We start from the raw sequence: 21,049 nt of genomic DNA, 5'->3' as shown, positions 1-21,049 counted from the left end.
GTAGGAGAGCTTTCTGTGAGGAGTAGTAGTATGTTGGATCTCTGGAATTTGTCTGCATGCTACTACATTTGTCAGGCATCATCTAACTGAAATATCTTCTGTTGCTGATCTTGTGCAGCGGTTCTTTTAATGATTGTTAAAGATTTTTAAATCTAATCCAATGTAAGTCTCTATCTGTCCATAAGAGAAAATGACTCCTATTATTTTTTTTTGTTTTGTCATTTTTGCATGCATGCTTGTTCTTCTGTGCTTTTTAGCTTTCCTTTCTTCCCTGGTGTGTGTTCCCCTCGGCAGTTGTTCTCAGTCTTTGTTTTCATAGGCTGCAGAAATGATATTCTTCCAGTCCCTTTTCTCTTACTTATGCCAGTTAGAGGATTCCTAATTCTGCTTTATTCTTCCAGACGCTTGTGACATCCTTGTGAGATACTACGCTGACTTGTATCACCTGCTTATGTCCCAATTATATAAATGTTAAGATTTCATTCAACTGTCCGAAAAATATTTTTAAAAGTTAATTTCTCCCAATACTTTTATTCCTGTAGCCTCGTATGACAAACTCCTTGAAGGCACTGCTCAGAATCCAAGTGTGCCCACAGATATCTTACTTAATGCTACACTAATATCCTTGTTAGTGTGAATTGCTGAAAGAACTTTTCTTCCATTATTGCTGCCCAAACTGTGCTCAAACTGTAATACAAGTCTTTATGGGGTGCATATCCCATAGAGAGATGGGATACCAAGAAAATATTGTAGTGAGCTTGGCTAGATTTGTCGTATTTTGGACTGATAAATGCTTTTTTGTTCCCTTATTGCCTTGAAATCACTCTTACCTGTGGTAGGTTAAGATAATATGAAATAATCTAGTTGCTTTTGTGCTTTCCAAAACAGCTGGAAATATTTAAGAAAAGGTAAGACATACCTCCTGCTCTACTTACGTAAGGTGAACTTCGAAAGGTTTTTCTCTTTATATGCACAGCTGTTTTGCTGTATTGGTTTGCTGTAGACTTTCCCTAACTCAGAGCTGCTTGCAATTTCTGTACACCTTATGTCTTGGGTTACATTCATTAGAGAGAACTGTTTCTTTAAATGGAATGGCATGGGGCAATTTAACCTTTCCAGCTAATCTCTTGCCTAATTCTTCCTGAATGTCCTGAAGGACCTTTTCTCCTGAATCTAGTTTACACTATGAAGTGTAAACCTTATTATTGAAAGCTGTGTTTCATCAAGCTGTATGTTCATAACTGTATAGAATAAAAAGAAAAACCAAACAGTCTGGGGGTGGTATGTGTATGATACTACTTATTTACTTTTGAGTGAAGACAGGTATGATGACAAGCACTTTGTGGCTGTAAAATGAGTATGGCATGGCATGATTAACCCTTCTGTCTTTTTTTTCAAGTTTACTGTAAGAGGTTGTATGATTTTACTGCAATGCAAAGCCGTATTTAAAAATAATTAGTTTCATCTCATAGTGCATAAAGGAGAAGTAAAGAATAAACTTAAATCTGCATTTAATTTCATATTCAAATTTTTCTGTAGTATATATATCTAGAGAAAGATACTATATTTTTGTGCCTCTTGCAGATCCGTGTGGTCCCAAATAGTTCATGTTATTGAACGTACTTGTGATACGAATATTTCCTTTGGACTGTTCTTTAGGCTTCATTTGTCTTGATGCTATTTTGTCATGTGATTAAACATAAACCCTTTTATCTAAATCTAAACTTCTGACTTCTTTGAATTTACCATCTCTGTGGTGAATTCAACTTATTCTATCTTTTGTTATGCATGTTATGCATCTGAACGTGATCATTTTTAGCTTTATTATTACTACAGTAACTTATAGAAAATTATCTCTCCTATACATATATATATAAAACATAGAAAATAATGTAAAATTTTAGCAACTGTATTTCAAACACTGACTGGTAGCAATGGAATATATGTCTATCTCATTAACCATAGACTGTAATTGCCATAAATAAAATAACTGTAGATAGATCCATGGAGTTTTGTAATTCTCCTAGTACCCTTTCTGAAAAATAATTTCTGAAAATTGAAAATATTCCAGATTATAGCGATTAAAAGAGCACCGTACAGACCATGAATAGTTAGATGCTTTCTCTTCATCTTCTTATCCAACGATTCTTTGCTTAACATTAGACCTGAAAAAGTGAAAGAAAAACTATTTTCTTCAATGTTAATCTCTTTTTCTAGACCTCCTTGAAAAATCACTTTGTAGTGCAGATTTGAAACTACCTGTGGTTTGTAGGTAGCTGATCAAGGATATGTGGTGAATCAAGCTTCTAGTAGGGTAATGTTAGCACTATTGGCACCACATTATATGAGAATTTTGGGGAAAAAGTTCTTGTGTTACCAGTTATTGTGGTTTTGGGGTTAAAATCACATTGGCCCAACATAAATCAAGATTTGGCTCTTAAAATTTTCTGACCAGGCAATAGTAAAATCCATAATAAAGAAACTACAGATTAGCTTATTTTTATATGTATACTATCATAGTTACCATAGTTCATATCCAGTAGTTTTTAAAGGCAACTTTATAATTTTCTGTCAAGGACAGCTTTAAGGAAAGTAATAGACAGTGTTAGTAATGAGAGCTCTTCTGCACTGTAGGTGGTCACCCCTTCCTGACTTGAGTATCGTCAGACTTTTCTTACATTTTTGTTCTTATTTATTTTTCCCCCGACTTGTTTAAAAGAAAGGAAGTGAAGTTAGGTTATATGGTTAAGTCAGTCTTCAAAGGAAAATAATAATTATACTAAAACTTGCACAGAGGCCTATTTCTGCTCACTGTGCTTACAATGAAAATAATCTAGAAAATAAGACTAATATGGGAAAAATGAAAGGCAGGTGGTGGGAAGTTCAGTAGAACAAAAAAAGGAAGTGTTTTGTTTGTTTATATAATATACCATTTATTCAGTGTTTTTGTAAGTAATAATTATGCATTGTGTGTAAAATTATCAGCAACGATAAATGAGAGAAAAATAAGTAATTATCAAAGGAGAAGCAATGCTTAGCAGGCTAAGGAGACAGATTATGGGACATTTTTGAGGGCTTTGCAATGAATAAATATGCCACTGTAAATCCTTATTGTGCAGTGCATTCTAAATAATGTTATTTCTTCACAAAAAATTTATGCTGGGGAGGGAGGACTATGCTGTCCTGTTCATTGTACTTCCAGTATCCAGTATTGACTGGTAGATCAAAAAAACAGAGCTGCTGTTGTTGCCCTCCTAATTGTACTGTGTCATCTCTGCCCCTCAGAAAGCTGACTAGAAATAGTCTGAATATACTGGGAATTAAAAAACCAAAATCAAACCAAGAACCTGACTTTGCATCCAGTATTCTATCCAAGGCATTACTGTTGTGTAAGAAATTAAATACAGTTTGTAAGGGCCGATGGAAAATTCAGTCCTTCTGTAACATGTCCTGCCTTGTGTACTTACACTCCTTTTTGCCAAATGGAAACGCAACATTCTTATTGTGTTCTAAACCCTTGCAAGGGCAGGTACCATAAATACAAGCTCAGCGGGAGAATCTTGTTACAGCATGAAATGACTGTGTTAACACTTTGTTAATCCAGTGACCATAGTCAGTGTGTACCAGGTTTATTTCAGAAGATATTATGGTCTGAGGTGGCTGTCGGTGTGGCTAATGGAAATTCACTAACAAATGATTTTATATGGTGAAATACGTTTCAGAATGCATTAAAGACTCCACATGAATTGCTTTTAACATGTTCGCACATTTTCAAGGACTTTGCTGAAAAAAAAAAAAAGTGGAAAGTGTTCTTTCACTTTTATGCATTTACCTAAATACTTTTGTCATGGTCACCTAGGAAACAAATGCAAATATACATTTGCAAGCATTTGCATTCAGTTTCATTTCATTTTTGATACAGCAAAAGAAGTCACATTTGAAAAGAATTTAAGCCTCGTTTTAATTAATGCACAAAATTTTACAGAATACATTAGTGACCGTCAGACACTAAGCAAACCCCTCTGAACTGTTTGCCATTTTAAATGTAGTTGAACTTATTTTACAAGGGCAAAAATTGACTGACCGGAGACAGGAAGACAGAGATAACCTTGAAGAGAATAATGAGCTGCACATGAAAAATATAAGCTATCCTGCTTAATGTAGTAGTACTTATTCAGATAATATTCAGGTAACGATAGCATAAGAACTAAAAAGTAGAAAAGCATATGCATACTGTACTAATCAATGAAAAAAGCTTGGCTCATGCAAGGCAGTATTTCAAGTGAACTGTACAGTGTCCTCCCTTGAAATTTTTAGGGGGTCAATTCAGTTTAACACAGAACTGACTACAGAATCGGAATGCTACCTTTCAAGATTTTTTTTTTTACTTCAGTTTTGTTTTTCATGGACCATTTTGTTTGTTAAAGAACTGTTTTAAAAAAAAGAATTTTAGCAAAATATTTGTCTTTGCACAAAAATCTAGATATATTTAATTTATGATGTATTTGTAACCTGATACTAATGCCAGCAGTGACTGGTAAACGCAGATTCAGATATCCACCTTGTGATAGGACAGGACCTGTCAACTGATTTATAGAATATTATGCTACTGCGTTTTCGTTCTCATTTGCTTTGTCTTTGATGAAGAAATATATTTTCACATCTTCTGTGAATCAAATATTTAAAATTTTTATTGTGGAAAATCCAGTCTTGTTAGACTGTTTAGAGAGTTTCAAGTTGCATTTTAGAAGAGTTGTATCTGAATTTAATTCTGAAACAAATTTTGAAGTTCTATTCCTTCTTTTACACATGTAAAAGCTTTCATTTCCCCCTTGACCCCTCAGTCCTTCCTTTTCCTTCTTTCTTTTAGAGTTAAAGGAATATTCATTTGCTTTTACTGGATATGACTTGAATGAATAAAGGCAAGTTCAAACACAAAATGCAGATCACTATAAACAAGTACGTATCATACTTGCAAGGAGGTTGTCTTTAATAATAAAATGGTTAAGCGGTCTAATCCTTATAGAGATAATCCTTATAATACTTTACTTATCTAATTAAAACTTTTTTCTTTTTTTTTAAACTCATACTTGACCCTCATCTTTGGCTCCTTTTCTGTGGAAAAAGTTCCCCACGTTCACTGAAAAAAATTGGCAGAGTAAAGAGGGCAAATAGCTCATTCTTCTCTGGGATCCACACTGGATCAAATACTAAAGAACAAAAAGTAAATTTATTAGGCTTCTCTTTTCCAATGACTTATTTCATATGTCACTCAGTAGAGAAATTTCTTGGTGTTTTCAAGTACTTCACAGAGCACCTTTTAAGTAGATTACCATATTTCTTCACAGACTTTTAGTGGTAATAAATTTAATTAAGGAGAAAAACAATTACATTAGTTTAATTTAACATTTAATTGAAAACCTGAGGGTTTCATGCTTTCAAGCCGGTTTTAATAATCTGTATTTGAGTAATTGAAAGTTCTTCCAGATCGTGCCTGTGTAACAGGTCCATTTTTAATTGTAGATTATAGAGGACTAAAATTTGGTATAGTAAAAGTTGAAATATGATTTTTTTCTGTTTGAGAAGTGTACTATTTTTGATATAGCTCATGAAGAAACAGAATTAGTCTAACAATCCTTCATCTTAAATTAATATTAAACTTGACTGTGTGATAAAAATCATATTTTCTAAAAGTAAAACACATATTTCACAATTTACAGACAATTCTGGAGCAGTGAGATATGATCCAGAGAGGAGAGGTTTATTGGTACATGAAATCCTCATATAGTTTGATGGAGGTAAATGGAAATGTCATACAAAAACATTGCTGTGCAAATAAGGTGCGCACGCGAGTCATGATTTGATGTCATTAAATACAGAATCTGCAATTGTTTTTAATGCTTAATAGGTACTTAGGCACAGGTATTCCAAAAGCAGTTAGCACATTTGTTGAGTCAGATATCAAAGGACATCAATGATCTCTAATTTACTGTAAGTCTGAAGATGTTTATGAAGATCATGATTCTTCTGTTCTGTTAGGATTGCTTGGATTTTACCTAGATGTCAGAGTGTGAGCCCCTTCTCTCAGTTTTTGAAAGGTCATAACATACAGACATAGATCTCAGGTTGCAGCTGTAGTGCATAAACAGCCCATTTGGTTTCAGGATTTTCAGCTCATTCTTGTCTAACCTGCCAGCCATGCTGAAAGTCACTAAAAATCATAGCTTCTGTATGTCATAAGAAGGGTAGAAAAACTTTGCAGAGAAGTAGTTTGTCAGTTCTGTTATGTGGGGAAGATTTTTTCTTGACTGAAATGCAGGCTATAGTGGGTTTCTTCTGCATCAGCTTTGCTCATGTAGGTTAGAAACCAGTAAAAAACACTACCCTGCCAACCTCCTTGCCCCAGCTCCAAGCCCCCAAAACTCAACCCCTCCCTACAATATTGATTAACCAGGACAAGCAAGCATGTGGCAAAAATCACAATATGTGCCACGTGCCTTTGACATCTCTGGGTGCAGTTGGGGATGGAGAAGAAAAGGACCACCTCTTACTCTCAGGAGGCCCAGGAAGAAATATTAGACTCCATCACTAATAAGAAAGAGGACACTTTTTCTACCTTCTTTTTACTCAGTCAAACTCCACCAGAGCCCTTTCACAGTGAGATTAGAGTATTTGCATGCAGTTTGTTAGACAGTATTTACCAAGTAATTTGCAAGACTCAAAAGTGATTATACAGAAACACATGTTAAAAATAGAGGCAAACACAACACCCACAGTAAGACAGGAGGTAAAGGAAAGCCAGAACAGTATTGAGAAGAAATGTGTAGTATCCAACTGAGTTTGGGATAAAAATCAAACACAGATTGGTATTTTCTCTCTATGTGAGATATATTGTGACTGAAATCACATCTCTGATTAAGCTATTACCTCTGAGTGCTAAAAGCTTTCTTGTTACTTGACAGAGTCAACTGAAAAACAGACTTGTGGTCACAGACATCTGTCACCTGACATTTTAATCACCTAACTCAATCTCATTCTGTTTCAATTTGATGAAAAATTTTCATAGCTTCTGTAGTTGTAGAATTTTTTTTTCTTTTGTAGTTGTAGAAATACAAGTGACAGTATCATGAGCAGTATTTTAGATGAGTTTATCTGTATCCAAGCAAGTCGTCATAAATACTAAGTAGGACTGTGAAACCAAAAATACTCCACAACCCATGGTTCCGAAACTGTACCAAGATATGATTGTGTAATATAACGTAATCATAGAATCATATAGAACCATAGAATGTGTTGGGTTGGAAGGGACCTTTAAAGGTCATCTAGTCCAACCCCCCTGCAGTAAGCGGGGACATCTTTAGCTAGATCAGGTTGCTCAGAGCCTTATCAAGCCTGGCCTTGAATGTCTCCAGGGATGGGGCCTCCAACCACCTCTCTGGGCGACCTGTTCCAGTGTTTCACCACCCTCATTGTAAAGAACTTCATACTAATGTCTAATTTTTAAAAGGTTTATACAAGTTGACTAAAACAATACTAATCTCATTTTTCACTAAGATTACTTTCTTGTATTACGCGCTTCAGTGAATGGAAATATTGTAGCAGGTTTCTATCTGAAATTCAAGAACCATTGCTTCTCCTGAAGTTTCTACCTCTTCTTCCTTCCAGACTGCTCATCTCTGTTTAAATAAGGAATCCTCAAAATTTAATTAGGGACATTTCCACCTGGTTCCCAGAGAGTCTCTTGCTGAAACCTGTAGTACTTCCTGTACAAACCATAGTTGGAAAAGTGTGATTTAAGGAAGAGAAAGTGCTATGGACAAAGGGCAGAGGGACATAAAGCTTAGGAAGCCTAATGAATAAGGATGCAGAGCTAGGCCAAGAGCTATCAATTCCTACTCTTTGTCAGAGGAAAGGTAAAGTGACCAACCGAGAGGAAAGCCCAACCTGCAAATTCAAGTATATACTTTATATCTCTTCCTGACTTCTGTGCCGTTTATTTCTCTTGCAGCAAAATCAATGATTGTGCCCAGTGAGATGAGTGCAATATTGAATCACTAAACCAATATATTTTTGAGTATACAGTTCTATCTGTCTTTATTCAGTCCAAGCATTCAAGCCTGCATTTAACTTTAATCTTCCTATAGAATGTGGATTGTGGAATTTCATCCTGTGTAAATAAGGGATTTATCCTGTAGCACCTAAAAGTCAAATAGGACACTCAACTTGTAGCCAGTGATTAGTTTATGTTGTGTGCATTTAAAAGAAATATATTCTCATTTAGATTTATTTCCAGTTAATCAATATTCATCAGTCAAATATGAAGAATATTATCAGAATTTGAATTACTTCTAAACCTGCAATGGCTTTTGTAATGCATCCACTGGAGGTGACTGTCTTGTCATCCTACAGATTTCCAGCTCAGTGGCTTATAAAATTTGACAAAAAGCCATGTTGCTCTGCATTTGGCATAATTTCCTTTTGATTCTTGCTGATGAGTCTTATCAGTTCTGTGTCCAAATTTATATCTAATTAATCAGTTAATGCTGTTTTTGAACTTCTGGTTGCTTCTTAATGGGCTGCTTTTGCTAAAGGCTCACAGTAATTTCCATTTTCCTTCACTGGTGCAAGGACTACACAGTTTTAGAAGTAAAACTGATCTAAAAAAAAAAAAAAGTTTGCATTTCTAAGCCAGAATAGTCCGCTGTACTTATTGTATAATTTATTTAAAAAACTGTTGTCTAGACTCCAACTGCTGCCAAGTAATGCTTCTAGAATATTAAGCTTTGTATGACGCTTACTCAGCATGTCATTCCAACTTTTTGGTGTTTCACTGCCTCCTTGTCAAATATCAGCTTGCCTTAAAAGCACTTTAATGCCTTGAAGATAATGAACAATTTGGCAGCAAAAATATTTTCTGACTGATTTGGAGCCCCTCCGTAAACTACTTGGTGTCTGAGATCATTGAAACCTATTATACTGGCTATTTTAAAATTAGGATTTATTTCTGTTTGAATTTTGAAATCTCTCCTTGGGAGAGACATTTAAATGTAAACATGTATTTTCCCCTTTAACAGTAGCTTATGGGCTATAATGGTAGAGCATTTTTGCATTTTTATGTTTAGTTTTATCGTAAAGAGCCTTGGGATGCATTTGCATGAAAGGCACTATATAAGCTCATTTTGTATTGCATTGTATTGTATTGTGACAAGTGCAATAAACTCCAGGTTTCCTATCCATTAAAGAACTAATTTCACAGCTCACTAATTATGTGAATGAGAAGGGGAAATAGGTCGTTTTTCTCTAAGGTATGCTGAGCAGATGGCATAGCATTCATTTCCACCAGCTGAATCTAAGGTCCTCTCTTCCTTTTGGTTCCAAGGCTTGCCTCTGTTTATCAAATAGAACAGGAGAGAGATGTCAGTTTCTTGTACAGCATGACAGCGTGCACTGAGAGGCTGTCTCTGTCCTTTGCTAATACAACATTAGTTAGCACATACCAGGTCTAAACAGCCTATTTATTTAGGGTGGGATGTGAAAACCATTAAAATGAGTGTGCATTTTAATGCAATTATAATTTGCCTCTGATATATAGATGATGATGGTTATATCTGTCCTAGGGATTTCAACGGATACCCATAAAAGTTATTAATGAATCAGTTGGGTACCTTTGGGACTGTATCTAGTCTGTAATTTCAAAACAGAAAGATTATTTCCTTAGCCTGTGCACTTTCCTTCATAGGTGAGATTTTATTACCTTGCTAATCTTTTTTTTTTTTTTCTTTCACCTCACTCATGGAAATAACTAACTTGAATCACACATGTATATATGATTTATATAGCCCCCTAATGCACTGCTTTTTTAAAGTGACATGAGTACTCAGAGACATCGCTATTCTCCTGTGATCCTGGAAAGTTGGTACTTGGGCCCTTATTTCAGCATTAAAAAGAGAAAAACTGAGACTGGATGTCCTGACACATCTTACGTAGGACTTGGCAATGGGGCTGTATTTTACAGTGCTACAAAAGAAATCAGATCATTTTCTCCCTTTAACAAAATAAACAGTGCTAATTTTTTGTTTCCTTCTCTCACTGCTGGTCTGTCACATGTTTTTGGTTTATGTTCATGGTTCTGATTTCATTGTCATTTCAGACGGATGCAGCGCTAATGTATGATGCAGTTCATGTGGTGTCAGTGGCTGTTCAGCAGTTCCCACAGATGACGGTCAGTTCACTACAGTGTAATCGCCACAAACCATGGCGCTTTGGGACCCGCTTTATGAGTCTCATTAAGGAGGTAAGTCACTAATAAAGTACCCTGCTTTATTACTTTCCTTTCTCCAAACTCCCATTTTCCTTTGTTCCCACTCTACTTGAATTCTACCTTTTTTTTTCAGTAGATGCTCTTCTCTCAGGCTTGTTATCTGTATAGAGTTTAACAGGGAAGACAAAAAGTGGGTTTTCCTGAGGTATTACTTGGAACAAAGAAATATAAAAGGGTGAAATAACTGCATTCTAAATAAAACTTTTGTTCGTAGAGAATTGGGATGTGTGTGTGTGTTTGTGGAACATTTGTCACATAAAACCCAAAACCCTGAAGCCCCAAATCATAGACTGACTATGAAAAATTCAGCAAATAAATATTGGCATAAGTTCAAACTTCAAGAATGAAGTTTACTCCCTAGTTTTTTTGTTGCCTTTTTTTTTTTTTTTTTTTTTTTTTTGCTATGGTAAATTAGTATATGTGGCCTTGGTGTCCTAGTATGCTGTTTAGATACTGATAGATAGTGACTTAAAGTAAAGCTAGGAGATTTAAAGTACTTAAGGTGAACACTGTATTCAAGTCTCTTGTACTGTAAGTAACTCCTAATACAATATTTCTCATTGTAGATATCCAAAATACTATGATAAAGAGAAGTATTTGCAATGGAATATAATCCTCGTTTTAATATTAGTTCCTTTAGGATGATAATTTTGTTTTCCACATTCCCTCCTCTACTTTAGTATAGTTTTAGAACTAGGTAGACTTTAAGTTATTAAAAAAATGAGGCTATTGCACTTTATTAAAAGTAAGGTATCATCTCTGGAAAACTGTCTCGGTGACCTCAATTTTTGCTATCTCAGTGTGGTTTCATCATCTTGCAAAAGCAAACCTTTATTTGAATGAAAATTCCTGGCATAAAAATGAAATCCAGCATTAATGAGAGAGATTGATGCTTGAGGGGGAGGAGGGAGGATGGGGCATGTAGGGAAGCAGAAAGGGAAATGCATGTATAAATGATGGAGGGATGAAAACAAAACAGCCTTATATCTCATTTAGTAAGAGTCTATTGGCCAACATGGAAAGTTGTTTAAAAAATTGTCTGTGAAGACTGAAGAAAGGTTGATTTAATTAGCAAAAAGTGAATACAAAATACTTTTTAAAAAAATCAGCCACAAGGTAAATTATTTAGTTAGAATGAATAATTAATGTTCCCATTTTGGCAGAAGTAAAATTTGTTCTTTTTGGGCAAAAAACGAAGAGGTATTTATTTATAGAAACTGTTTTTTTCTTTCTCCATAGGCCCACTGGGAAGGCCTCACAGGCAGGATAACTTTCAACAAAACCAATGGCTTAAGGACAGATTTTGATTTAGATGTTATCAGCCTCAAGGAAGAAGGTCTTGAAAAGGTGTGTAAGAAGTTTACCTCCAAAGTGATGGGAAACAAAACAAAAATCCACTCCCTAACACCAGTAGCATTTTCAATAACTTTTCATGTGTTACATAAAACAATATGCCTGTTCTCAACTTGGTATTTGATTTCAAAGTCTTCTAGTAAAAGCTGTTATCTCGATGTATGACAGTTAGTGGCCTCTTAACTGTGTGCTTCTAGCCACATTCTTAGATACAAGAGGACTGGGGAAGAGTGAACAGCTGGAGTCATACATTAATATGCTTTGTCTTCAATCTATATTTAGTTTAGTTTTAGTTGTGATTCCAATCCCATCGCCTATCCTCATGTGTGAACCTGTAGGTATGTGTATTTGTATTTTCTTTACATCTTACTAATTCAGGAGGGGTTACCTCAAACAGAATGAAATAAAATAGCTTCATTTTGGCAATTCTGTATGTTTTAAGAGGCAAATTTCATTCTCTTCTTGGAATACCAAGTTTCTACCTGTAAGTGGTACTGAAAAATTAAGAATAGGTAGCCTCGACAGGTTTGTTTGTCTTCTGACATGAATTTTTCTTGTACAGACATGGAGTGAAAGACCAAAGGATTGAGAAACGCCTTTTCTGTGTAGCCTAATATTGTCTATATAAAGGTCTTGGAAACCACGAACAGATATTTGGCCTGCCTACATGAGGCCATGATGATCTGAAATCGGATCATCCTCCCTCTCCTCTCCATCCACCTTGGCATGGAGAATCAATGCGGGAAGCTGCAGTGTCTCACATTGTTGTTCAGTGTTCTCTGAGCTCTATGTTTTCCTTCATCTTCAGATAAAGTTTTATCAGTTTTGCCCCAAGGTAATATTGTGGCCACAAATAAGAAGAAATTAAGGGCATGCACCATGCTGCAAAACTGCATTTCCTTTCTTGTATAAATCATTGAATGGAGAAGCTAGCATAAACAACATATTTCTCAAAAACTTCCCCCCCCCCCAGTACTAGTTTTGGAATATTAATGTTCTCTTACTAGGAAGATTTTTAAAAAAGTTCAGAAGCCATCAGCTTGCTTTGAAACACTTACACAGGTAATAATATTTTTGAAAATGTCCAATCACTTACAAACCTGTGATTAAAGGACTAAACTATATTTTTAAACATTCAGCAATGCACTGATAGTAAAGAGTCTTCCTATGAAGTATTCCATGAAGGAAGCTCTGGAAACTTAAGGGGAAAAAAAAAGTATATAGTAGTGATTATATTTGAAGTGCAAATTAGCTTTGTGTACGAGTAGAATAGGTGCAATGCAACCTGTCTTCCTTACTGGAAAAAGAAATAAAAGAATAGATGACGTGGGAGTAGCTAAATAAGCCAGTAATGGCTGAAGAGTCACTGAAATGATCACTGTTGAAAATGAGGAAAGGAAGTGTCTGTAATCTGGGATGGCTTTAAGAACATTGGGTGGCATTTGAGAACCATCAACCAACATGAGTTTTCTGAAAAATAAAATCTTTACAGTGTACTTAATTTCTTTTCAGGCAGAAATGCAAAATAATTAAAGAAATACAGACAGTGTAATATGTTTGTGTTTTAATTACGTATGTGATACTACTTCACAATGCAATTAAAAAAAAGAGTTGTCTTTGTTACAAAATTTTCGATGTGGACTGGAAATTTCTGAGAGAACATTGGTGGAATATACTGCACAATAGTTGTGCAGTGCGCTAAAGGAATGGTATCTTCCATCTTGATTTATTTTATGTCTGTTTTTATTTCACCAGCAGTATTGATATGAAGGTTGACAGAAAAGCATGTTAATTTACTTCTCAGTTGAAAATACGTTAGGAGATATGTACTCCACTGAAAATGTAGAAATAAAAAGGTCCACAGAGATCAGAAATATGGGAAGAAAATAAAACTCAACAGGAAATACAGTACTCTAAAACACATAATAGGAAGAAGGAACCCGGGAAACAGTAGTAATGAAAGATATGTAAGAGACAACAGAAATAGTTGTAAAAGGATATGGATATTTAAAAACAACCACCATATGCTTGAGCTCTGTATACACAAGTTTCCAGAAAAGTAAGATACTTTTATTACCTTCATGGCTCATTTTGGCCACGTGATAAAGGGTTGGGATAATATTAGTTTTTCATCAAAATGTGCTGAATATTTTTGGAAAGAGCAGTAAGAATTAGTTACTGTGTATTAGAAAAGTTTAGGAGTTAGGAAAGTGTTAGCAAAGAATGATGAGGAATGCTACACAGATTCAAAGATGAGCAAAAGCAGAGTAGTTTCTGTAGGGTGTAGTGATATGAGATCAGGAAAAGGAAAATTAATGTCTATGCACATTAGATTGAATTGCTTAGTAAATATTTAGAATGTATAGGGCATTTTACTGAGAAAGAAATCAATGCTAACAAATAAATGATTTTTTTGAAGAAAACTTTTTTATTCTGAAAGAATACAAACCCCATTCTTCTTGAATAGAGGGTGGATCATTAAACTCTAGAGCAGGACACTTCCTAGTAAAAAGAGTATGTTTTAGCCAGTCCTTTTAAATAAAAGAGCTGTCTCAAAGTTTTTGTTTTCCCCACAAGATTGTCATCTCTGATGAATTCCTCTCCCTTTTCTCTGTCTTCTCCCTCCCTTCACGTGTGCACTCCATCTCTCTGCATCATACTCTTTCCCTCCTGCTTCCTGCTGCTCTCTCCTCTTCTGCCTTCCCTGTTTCCTCTCTCTCTCCCTTCCTCTTTCCCTGTCCATTTCCCTTGCCGTCTAACCCCTGCCCACTTGTCCCTCTTCATCTCTTTGCTCTTTCCATCCCCTTTCTCTCTAGTTCTTATTTTTTCAGGAGCCTTTCCCCATCTTTGTCCTTATCTTGTTTCCAGTGTCCTTCCCAGTCCACCGTCTTGTCAAGATGATAGAATTCCTGAGCAGTTTTGCTTTGTTTATTTATTTATTTATTCATTCATTCATTTGTTTTGTGGGATGAGAGAAGATGGGGACATGGGAATTACATCTGCCATATCATGTGTGTCATGTTTCGATACTGTAAATAGCCGTTATTTCATCTAACCTCTTTAGAGGCTTTTTTCCATCTTAAGGGGGAACAATTTCTTATGTGAAGGCCAACAGTTCAACCCAACAATTTCAGCTGTAATCTGTAACACTTTTGCGACAAAATGAGACATCTTGAGAAGAAAAATATTTATGGAGGGGAGAGAAAAGAGTTATTGTGAAGTATTTCTAGAAGACTTTTTTTTAGATTTTGGAAAAAAATGTCCTAGATAAATTGCCTGGTTTGTATAATAGGAAACGACCTAAATCATGTATTTTAAGTGCAATACTGAAGTCAGTGACAACAGAAAAATTGCTCATTGATTTAAAAAAGATGCCATGTGTGATCTTAGATTTTACATAAGATACCTGTTCCTGAAACTTTTGAGTGAGAGGTGATAATCAAGCATCAATCAATAAGTACGTGTTTCCAAATAAAAAGTCATGTCTGACAAAATGATAGCTTCTTGTAAGATGAGAATGATAAAATTAATAGATGATTGGAGTGCTGCTAATGTAATTTACAACAAAATTTGATGACAGTCTGGACACACTAAAACTATTTATTATTAAGCATAATGAAAATCCCAAATTGTGGCAATCTGGTGTAATAAGCAAATTATCATTTAAATTACAATCAGTCAGTATTTACATTGAAGCTGCATCATGACGAAAATTATTTTATACTTCAGGGAGATAATAAATACCTGAATTTAACACAATTTTTGAGACGAAAATTTGTCACTTAAGAAGAATCACATTTGTTGAAAAGAGATGTTAACAACTGGCTTGAAATATTGCTCAGGAACCTATGCACAGGGTCAATATAAATGACACAAAATGAGTTGTTACACAAAATGTAATTCATTGTTCAGCATATTAATGTAAGATTTTGTTTTATTTAGCATCTTTAATAATGACCTGGGAAAAAAAACAGCAAATGGCTTAAACAGAGGGTTTTGTAGAAGTTAGAGAGAAAAAGAAAGTGAGCTAACAGATCTATGGAAGCTAGAAGTATTGATATTAACATGGTATTTGACAAAGAAGGCAAGCATGTTAGTATTTCTGAAGAAAGCCAAATAAATGAAGAAATTCCCAAATGTTAAATGCATAAATAGGAAGAAATGATGTTACTCACACTGAAGCATAATTATTTTCTTGATGTAATCACCACTAACTACTCTACAAAATATAATAAAAAGAAGATGGTAAACTGTACACAAGTCAATTCTTCGGAGGTTAAATATGGCTCTGATTTTGGCTGCATAGCCAGACAGTTGGTACCATTGCAGAAGGGCAATGATCCTTTCTAATACGATGCTTGTGGCACTTCACTGTGAGAAGCATGTACAGTTTGGGTTGACTCAGAGCCAAAATGTTACCTTTCTTAGGAGAGTTTAGAAGGAAATTAGCAACAAAGAATACTCATATTCCTATATTTCTAAATTTATTTTTCTCAAACATGCTGAATTAAGAATGCTACTTTAATATATTGAATTTTTGTGGATAAAATATCATGAGACTGATGCTCAGTAAGTTATTCTAGAGTATAAGTAAACTCAGAAATTTTAAGTTTCAGGAGTGCACAATACTTCTTTTTTGGGGGGGCATGGTGAATAACTGTAGTGGTTTTGGCTGGGATAGAGTTAAATTTCTTCATAGTGGCTGTACGGAGCTACATGTTCGATTTGTACTGAAAATAGCGTTGATAACAGACTGATGTTTCAGTTGTTGCTGAGCAATGCTTATACAGCATCAAGGCCTTTTCTGCTCCTCGGACTGCCCTGCCAGTGACGAGGCTGAGCGTGCATGAAAAGTTGGGAGGGTACACAGCTGGGACAGCTGACCCCAAGCAATTGTAAGGGATATGACATTGTGCTCAGCAATAAAAATGCAGGATGGAGCTTGGCAGGAGCTGCTGTTGCTCGGGCAGTGGCTGGGCAGCAGCCGTTTGGTGGTGAGCAATTGTTTTCTTTTGCATCACATGTTTTTCTTGGTTTTTATTTTCCTCTCCCTTTGTTGTTTTTTCCCCCCTTACTATATATAAATATATATATATATATTTAAATTATTAAACTGCCTTTATCTTAGCCCACGAGTTTTCTCACTTTTACCCTCCAATTCTCCTCCACATCCCAGTGCAGGGGGAGTGAGCTAGTGGTTGTGTGGTGCTTAATTGCTGGCCGGGGTTAAACTGTGACAATTACATTGGATTGGTCTTGGTAAGGATAGTAGCTTTGAAGAAAGTCTGGATGTTACTAAGAAGAGACTACAAATTTGATTTTTTTTTTTTTTAAATAACTTTATGAATTTTGATTGGCATGCCTGGAAACAGATTTTTACTATATGACTAACTGCATTTTTATTTTGAAAAGGAAACATGCTTTAGACATGCTATAAGAGATAAACTAGATTCGTGCTGTATCTTTGGAAATAAATGGGATAAGACATGGCTACCACTTCTTATAATGCTGTTAAATTTACATAGCTATGTCTAAATATTCACCTGTGAACTTTTTATTTGTATGCAAGCTTAATCTATACTACAATCTATAAAAATTGCTGAGTCTGAATACACCTTTCAAATTACGTATATGCTTAACATCAACCAAGAAATGGATTACATTAGTGATCAATTATCTTGAAAAGAAGAAAATTTTGGGAAGGTTTGAGAAAGTTTATGTACTTATTCTGATAGCAAGTGTATCGCTAAATGTCACAAAAATCCATCTAATATTTCCAGAAGAGTTTAATAACTTAGAGCTGCAGTCCAATATAGCTTTCTTCTCAAATCCCTACTAAATTGCTAAGCAGACTATTTAAATTTTATGCAAAGAATTACTGTAATCGGCACTCTCTGTCCTAGATAAAGGTCCAAGAATGTATCATAATTATCTGTCATTATCCTACTATACGAACCTATTAAAGTTTAAAAAAATATTATTGTACATATTAACTGTGTTTAGTTTTCAGTATTCAGAATTCGAATTATTATTCATTCTGATTTAACAGGTTTGAAATTTTTACTTAGTTTTTATTATTTGGTAAGTACTTTTTTCTAGAGTATGATTCATTCACAAACCATGCCAATTGCATTTTACTGTGAAATTAAATTAATATTTTTGGAAACAAGCACAATTGTTCTGATCTTTTTTTGGAGACTGAATGAACAAAATACTTGAACCAAAAAGAATTGAATTAATTTTAAATTTGTGTGAACATTAGCCAACCTTCTTTTCAGTATTTGCTGAATTCTGTCCTTTAGTAATGACACTGATTATTTTTAAACGCTTCTGGTGAGATTATTTTAAAAATTATCTATCAAACTATTGAGTAGTAAATACTGTGAATATTACCTAAAAGAGTTTTTTGAGTGGCATAGGATTAATTGACCATTTGGAAACCTCAGCATGTACCTGCCTGAAGGAGGATTGCAAACTTTTCTTGTGGTGCATGAGAAAAGAATCTCTAGATTCATGTAGTCCAGCATTCTGTATCTGAAAGCGGCCAGTTGCGGAAATCTAGCATAATGGCAAGCATATTGCAGTACTCCACCAGAACACTCACAGAAACTCCACTTACTGAAGTCTAAAGGGATAGTGTCCTCATAGACACAGGTAATTTTCTAATAAATACAGAATTCAGAGAAAATGACTCTACAATCAGAGTTTAAGTACATATTTCCTAGTTTTTCCTTTTTATTTACCTTTCAGTAATGATTGTCTCAGTGGTCATAATCTCCAATGAAACCAAACTGATGAATTTGCTGTTAATTTCCTATGAGTAAGATGTCTGACAGTATCACAAACATATTTTTCATTTGGATTACAGGTTTAACATTTGTTCCATACAGTTATAGAATGAAGTTACATTGCATTGCCACCATTGTCTTAGACCAGATGATGCAACTTAATTAAGAGACTGCAAATTACTTGAGTTTTTTTTTTTCTGGAAACTTCTATTAAAAAAATTAACAAAACCCACCCAACTGAAAAATAGAGTACTGTGATTTATCAAAGCAAGAATAAAAGAACGGAAACATCTGTCCAAACTTTCTGCGGGACAGCAGTAACCTGATAGATAATAGCTAAATACATGGAAGCTTGGATGCAACTTTTTAGTTATTGCTCAAGTGTAGTTAGGAAACTGTATTCCACGTCCTTGAGGAGCACCCCAACTGCTATGTTACAGAATATGCTATGATATTCGATGATGAGTCTTTTAGCAGCTCTTGGAATTGTTTCAACTTAACTACGCTAATTCTTTGTATCACAGAGATTCTTTTTCTCACTGTGGAGCACAATGTCAGCTTCATGGGAACTCCCGGTTTGGGTCCTGTGCTATGGAAAATAAGTGTTAACAAGTTCAAATTGGCATGATCACTCCAGAATAGTCTGGCCGTTCATTTAGGGGACTTGAAGAACAGGGGATCAAGGGCTTGACAGTCTCCCTGTGACTATATTTATTGTGTGAACATTCTCTCTAAAGTGTATATTAGAATATCAGTTTGTTTCATCTTTTAGGAAAACTTGAAAGTTTATGGGAAATAATGTAATGCAGTAGAAGTAAATTGTAAGTTTTTCAAATTTCAGTTTTACGTAGTAGAGTTCCTTGATCTGCCTTTTCTACATTTTTGGCTTTTAAACTTTTCTAGTGAAAACACATTAGCAATTCTACTATGTTCAAAAGGCTACTTTAAAATTCAAACACTGTGCTTAAGCAAATAGAAAAGAACGAATTTGCTGCACTGTTTACGCACAGTTTTCTCTAGAAGAAGCAGCTTTGAGAAGATATTGGTGTGATTTGGGAGATATACGTATCAGTGGTATATCAGAATCTCATTAATAAAGATAATGCAAAGAATGTCTAATTTGGAATATCTGACTTTTGTTACATTTCCTAGATTTTTGATTCACAAAAGTACCAATACAAGTACAATTAACTTGAATTAGACAAATAAGGTGATAATTTATCAAGACATAAGTTTCTTTTTAAAGCAATGCTTTGATAGTTCTTATAAGTTTAGATGGATGTAGGTAGATAAACCCCAAATTCTAATAGCTGATAATTATTCATTTGTTGTGGCTGTGGTCATGTCAAAAAGTAGGGGAATAAGTATTTTAATTAGCAATGTGTTAGCTTTTGCCAAGATAAATTTGAATTATGAACTTGAACTTGAATAAAGTATAAGATTTAATGAATTTAGTATTTGAATTTCATTGAATAAGGTGATGACGCTCCCGTAGAAATTTTTGTGCTACTTTTGTACTTGAAGCTGAATCTCATAGAAGAGATTCAATTATGGGAAGAGACAACAAGGACTGGCTCAAGTTGAGTATTGAAATAGCATTCAAAGAGTAAATGAAAAGTTTTTTGGTAGTAAGCTTTGGTTTCAAGACTTCAAAATGATGTGTTAGATATTATTTTTCCAATTGTGTTTCTGAGACACACAGATTCCCCTTTCCTCCCTTCATGATTCTTTTGTCAGTTTACAAGGCACTGAATGGACAAAATTCAAGAATCACAACCATTTAAAGGAGTGACTTCTTGGAACTGAGTGTTATGCAAAGAAGAAAGATAAAATACTGATTTCTGTGGAACAGAAAATCGTAGAAAAAGAGAACAAATTTATCTTCTCTGTTACAGCTTCCACTGATTCATACTCTGCTCTATACTCCATTTTAGAAATGAAATTCTCTTTATTTAACCCTCACTGAACTGCATTTTGAACTTACTTGGCAGCTGTACGGCAACAAATCACTTTAAACTCTATGAACAGTTTCTCAGGAATCAGTTTGCAAGATTAAAAAAAAATATAAATTGTCTGTGTTTATGTATACATCTACACGTACACACATATATTTGCCATCAAACCTCACAGAATTTTTTAATTACCGTCTAGATTTAGTTTTAAAATATATTTACCTTATATTATAGATATTGCTTGGTATTTCAAATTACATTTAAAATGCTTTTTAAAAACAAACAAGATACATTTGTGGGTTGCGGTTTTTTTTTTTTTTTTAGGCAATGGAGTAATACAAACATTCTGATGTCTAAAAATAGATAGTTATATTTACTGCTCACACCTTTTAGTTGTATTCTGATGAAATTGCAGATAAATGATGTAATCATAAGTCCCATTACTTTTTACTTAGTATGTGAGACTGTTCTTGAACCTTAAAGCATAACCCTAGACCTCTTTACTTAGATAAAACTCCTATTGACTTTACTGGAATAAGAATTTCAAGGTATAAAATGTCAAAAGAGCTACTTACTAAACTTTTATCTGTAAATCAGTTAAATTATTACACTTAGACTACTTTCAGTCTTCTCTG

The 21,049-nt window shown here is 34.6% G+C and overlaps 1 protein-coding gene across 3 annotated transcripts in view; it reads left to right on the top strand.

Annotated features, from left to right (window-relative positions):
* The window catches only part of GRIK2 (glutamate ionotropic receptor kainate type subunit 2), a 418,840-nt gene that overhangs the window by 216,451 nt on the left and 181,340 nt on the right, over nt 1-21,049 (top strand). For all 3 annotated transcript variants that reach the window (XM_063329880.1, XM_063329879.1, XM_063329881.1), the window contains 2 exons: nt 10,151-10,294; nt 11,561-11,668. In XM_063329880.1, coding sequence (XP_063185950.1) covers nt 10,151-10,294; nt 11,561-11,668 — 252 coding nt within the window. The remainder of the gene's footprint in view (nt 1-10,150; nt 10,295-11,560; nt 11,669-21,049) is intronic.

The sequence above is a fragment of the Chroicocephalus ridibundus genome, chromosome 3 (assembly GCF_963924245.1).
Source record: "Chroicocephalus ridibundus chromosome 3, bChrRid1.1, whole genome shotgun sequence".
Taxonomy (NCBI): Eukaryota; Metazoa; Chordata; class Aves; order Charadriiformes; family Laridae; genus Chroicocephalus; species Chroicocephalus ridibundus.
The sequence above is the reverse complement of the archived record's forward strand: the minus strand, read 5'-3'. Positions and strand labels throughout refer to the sequence as shown.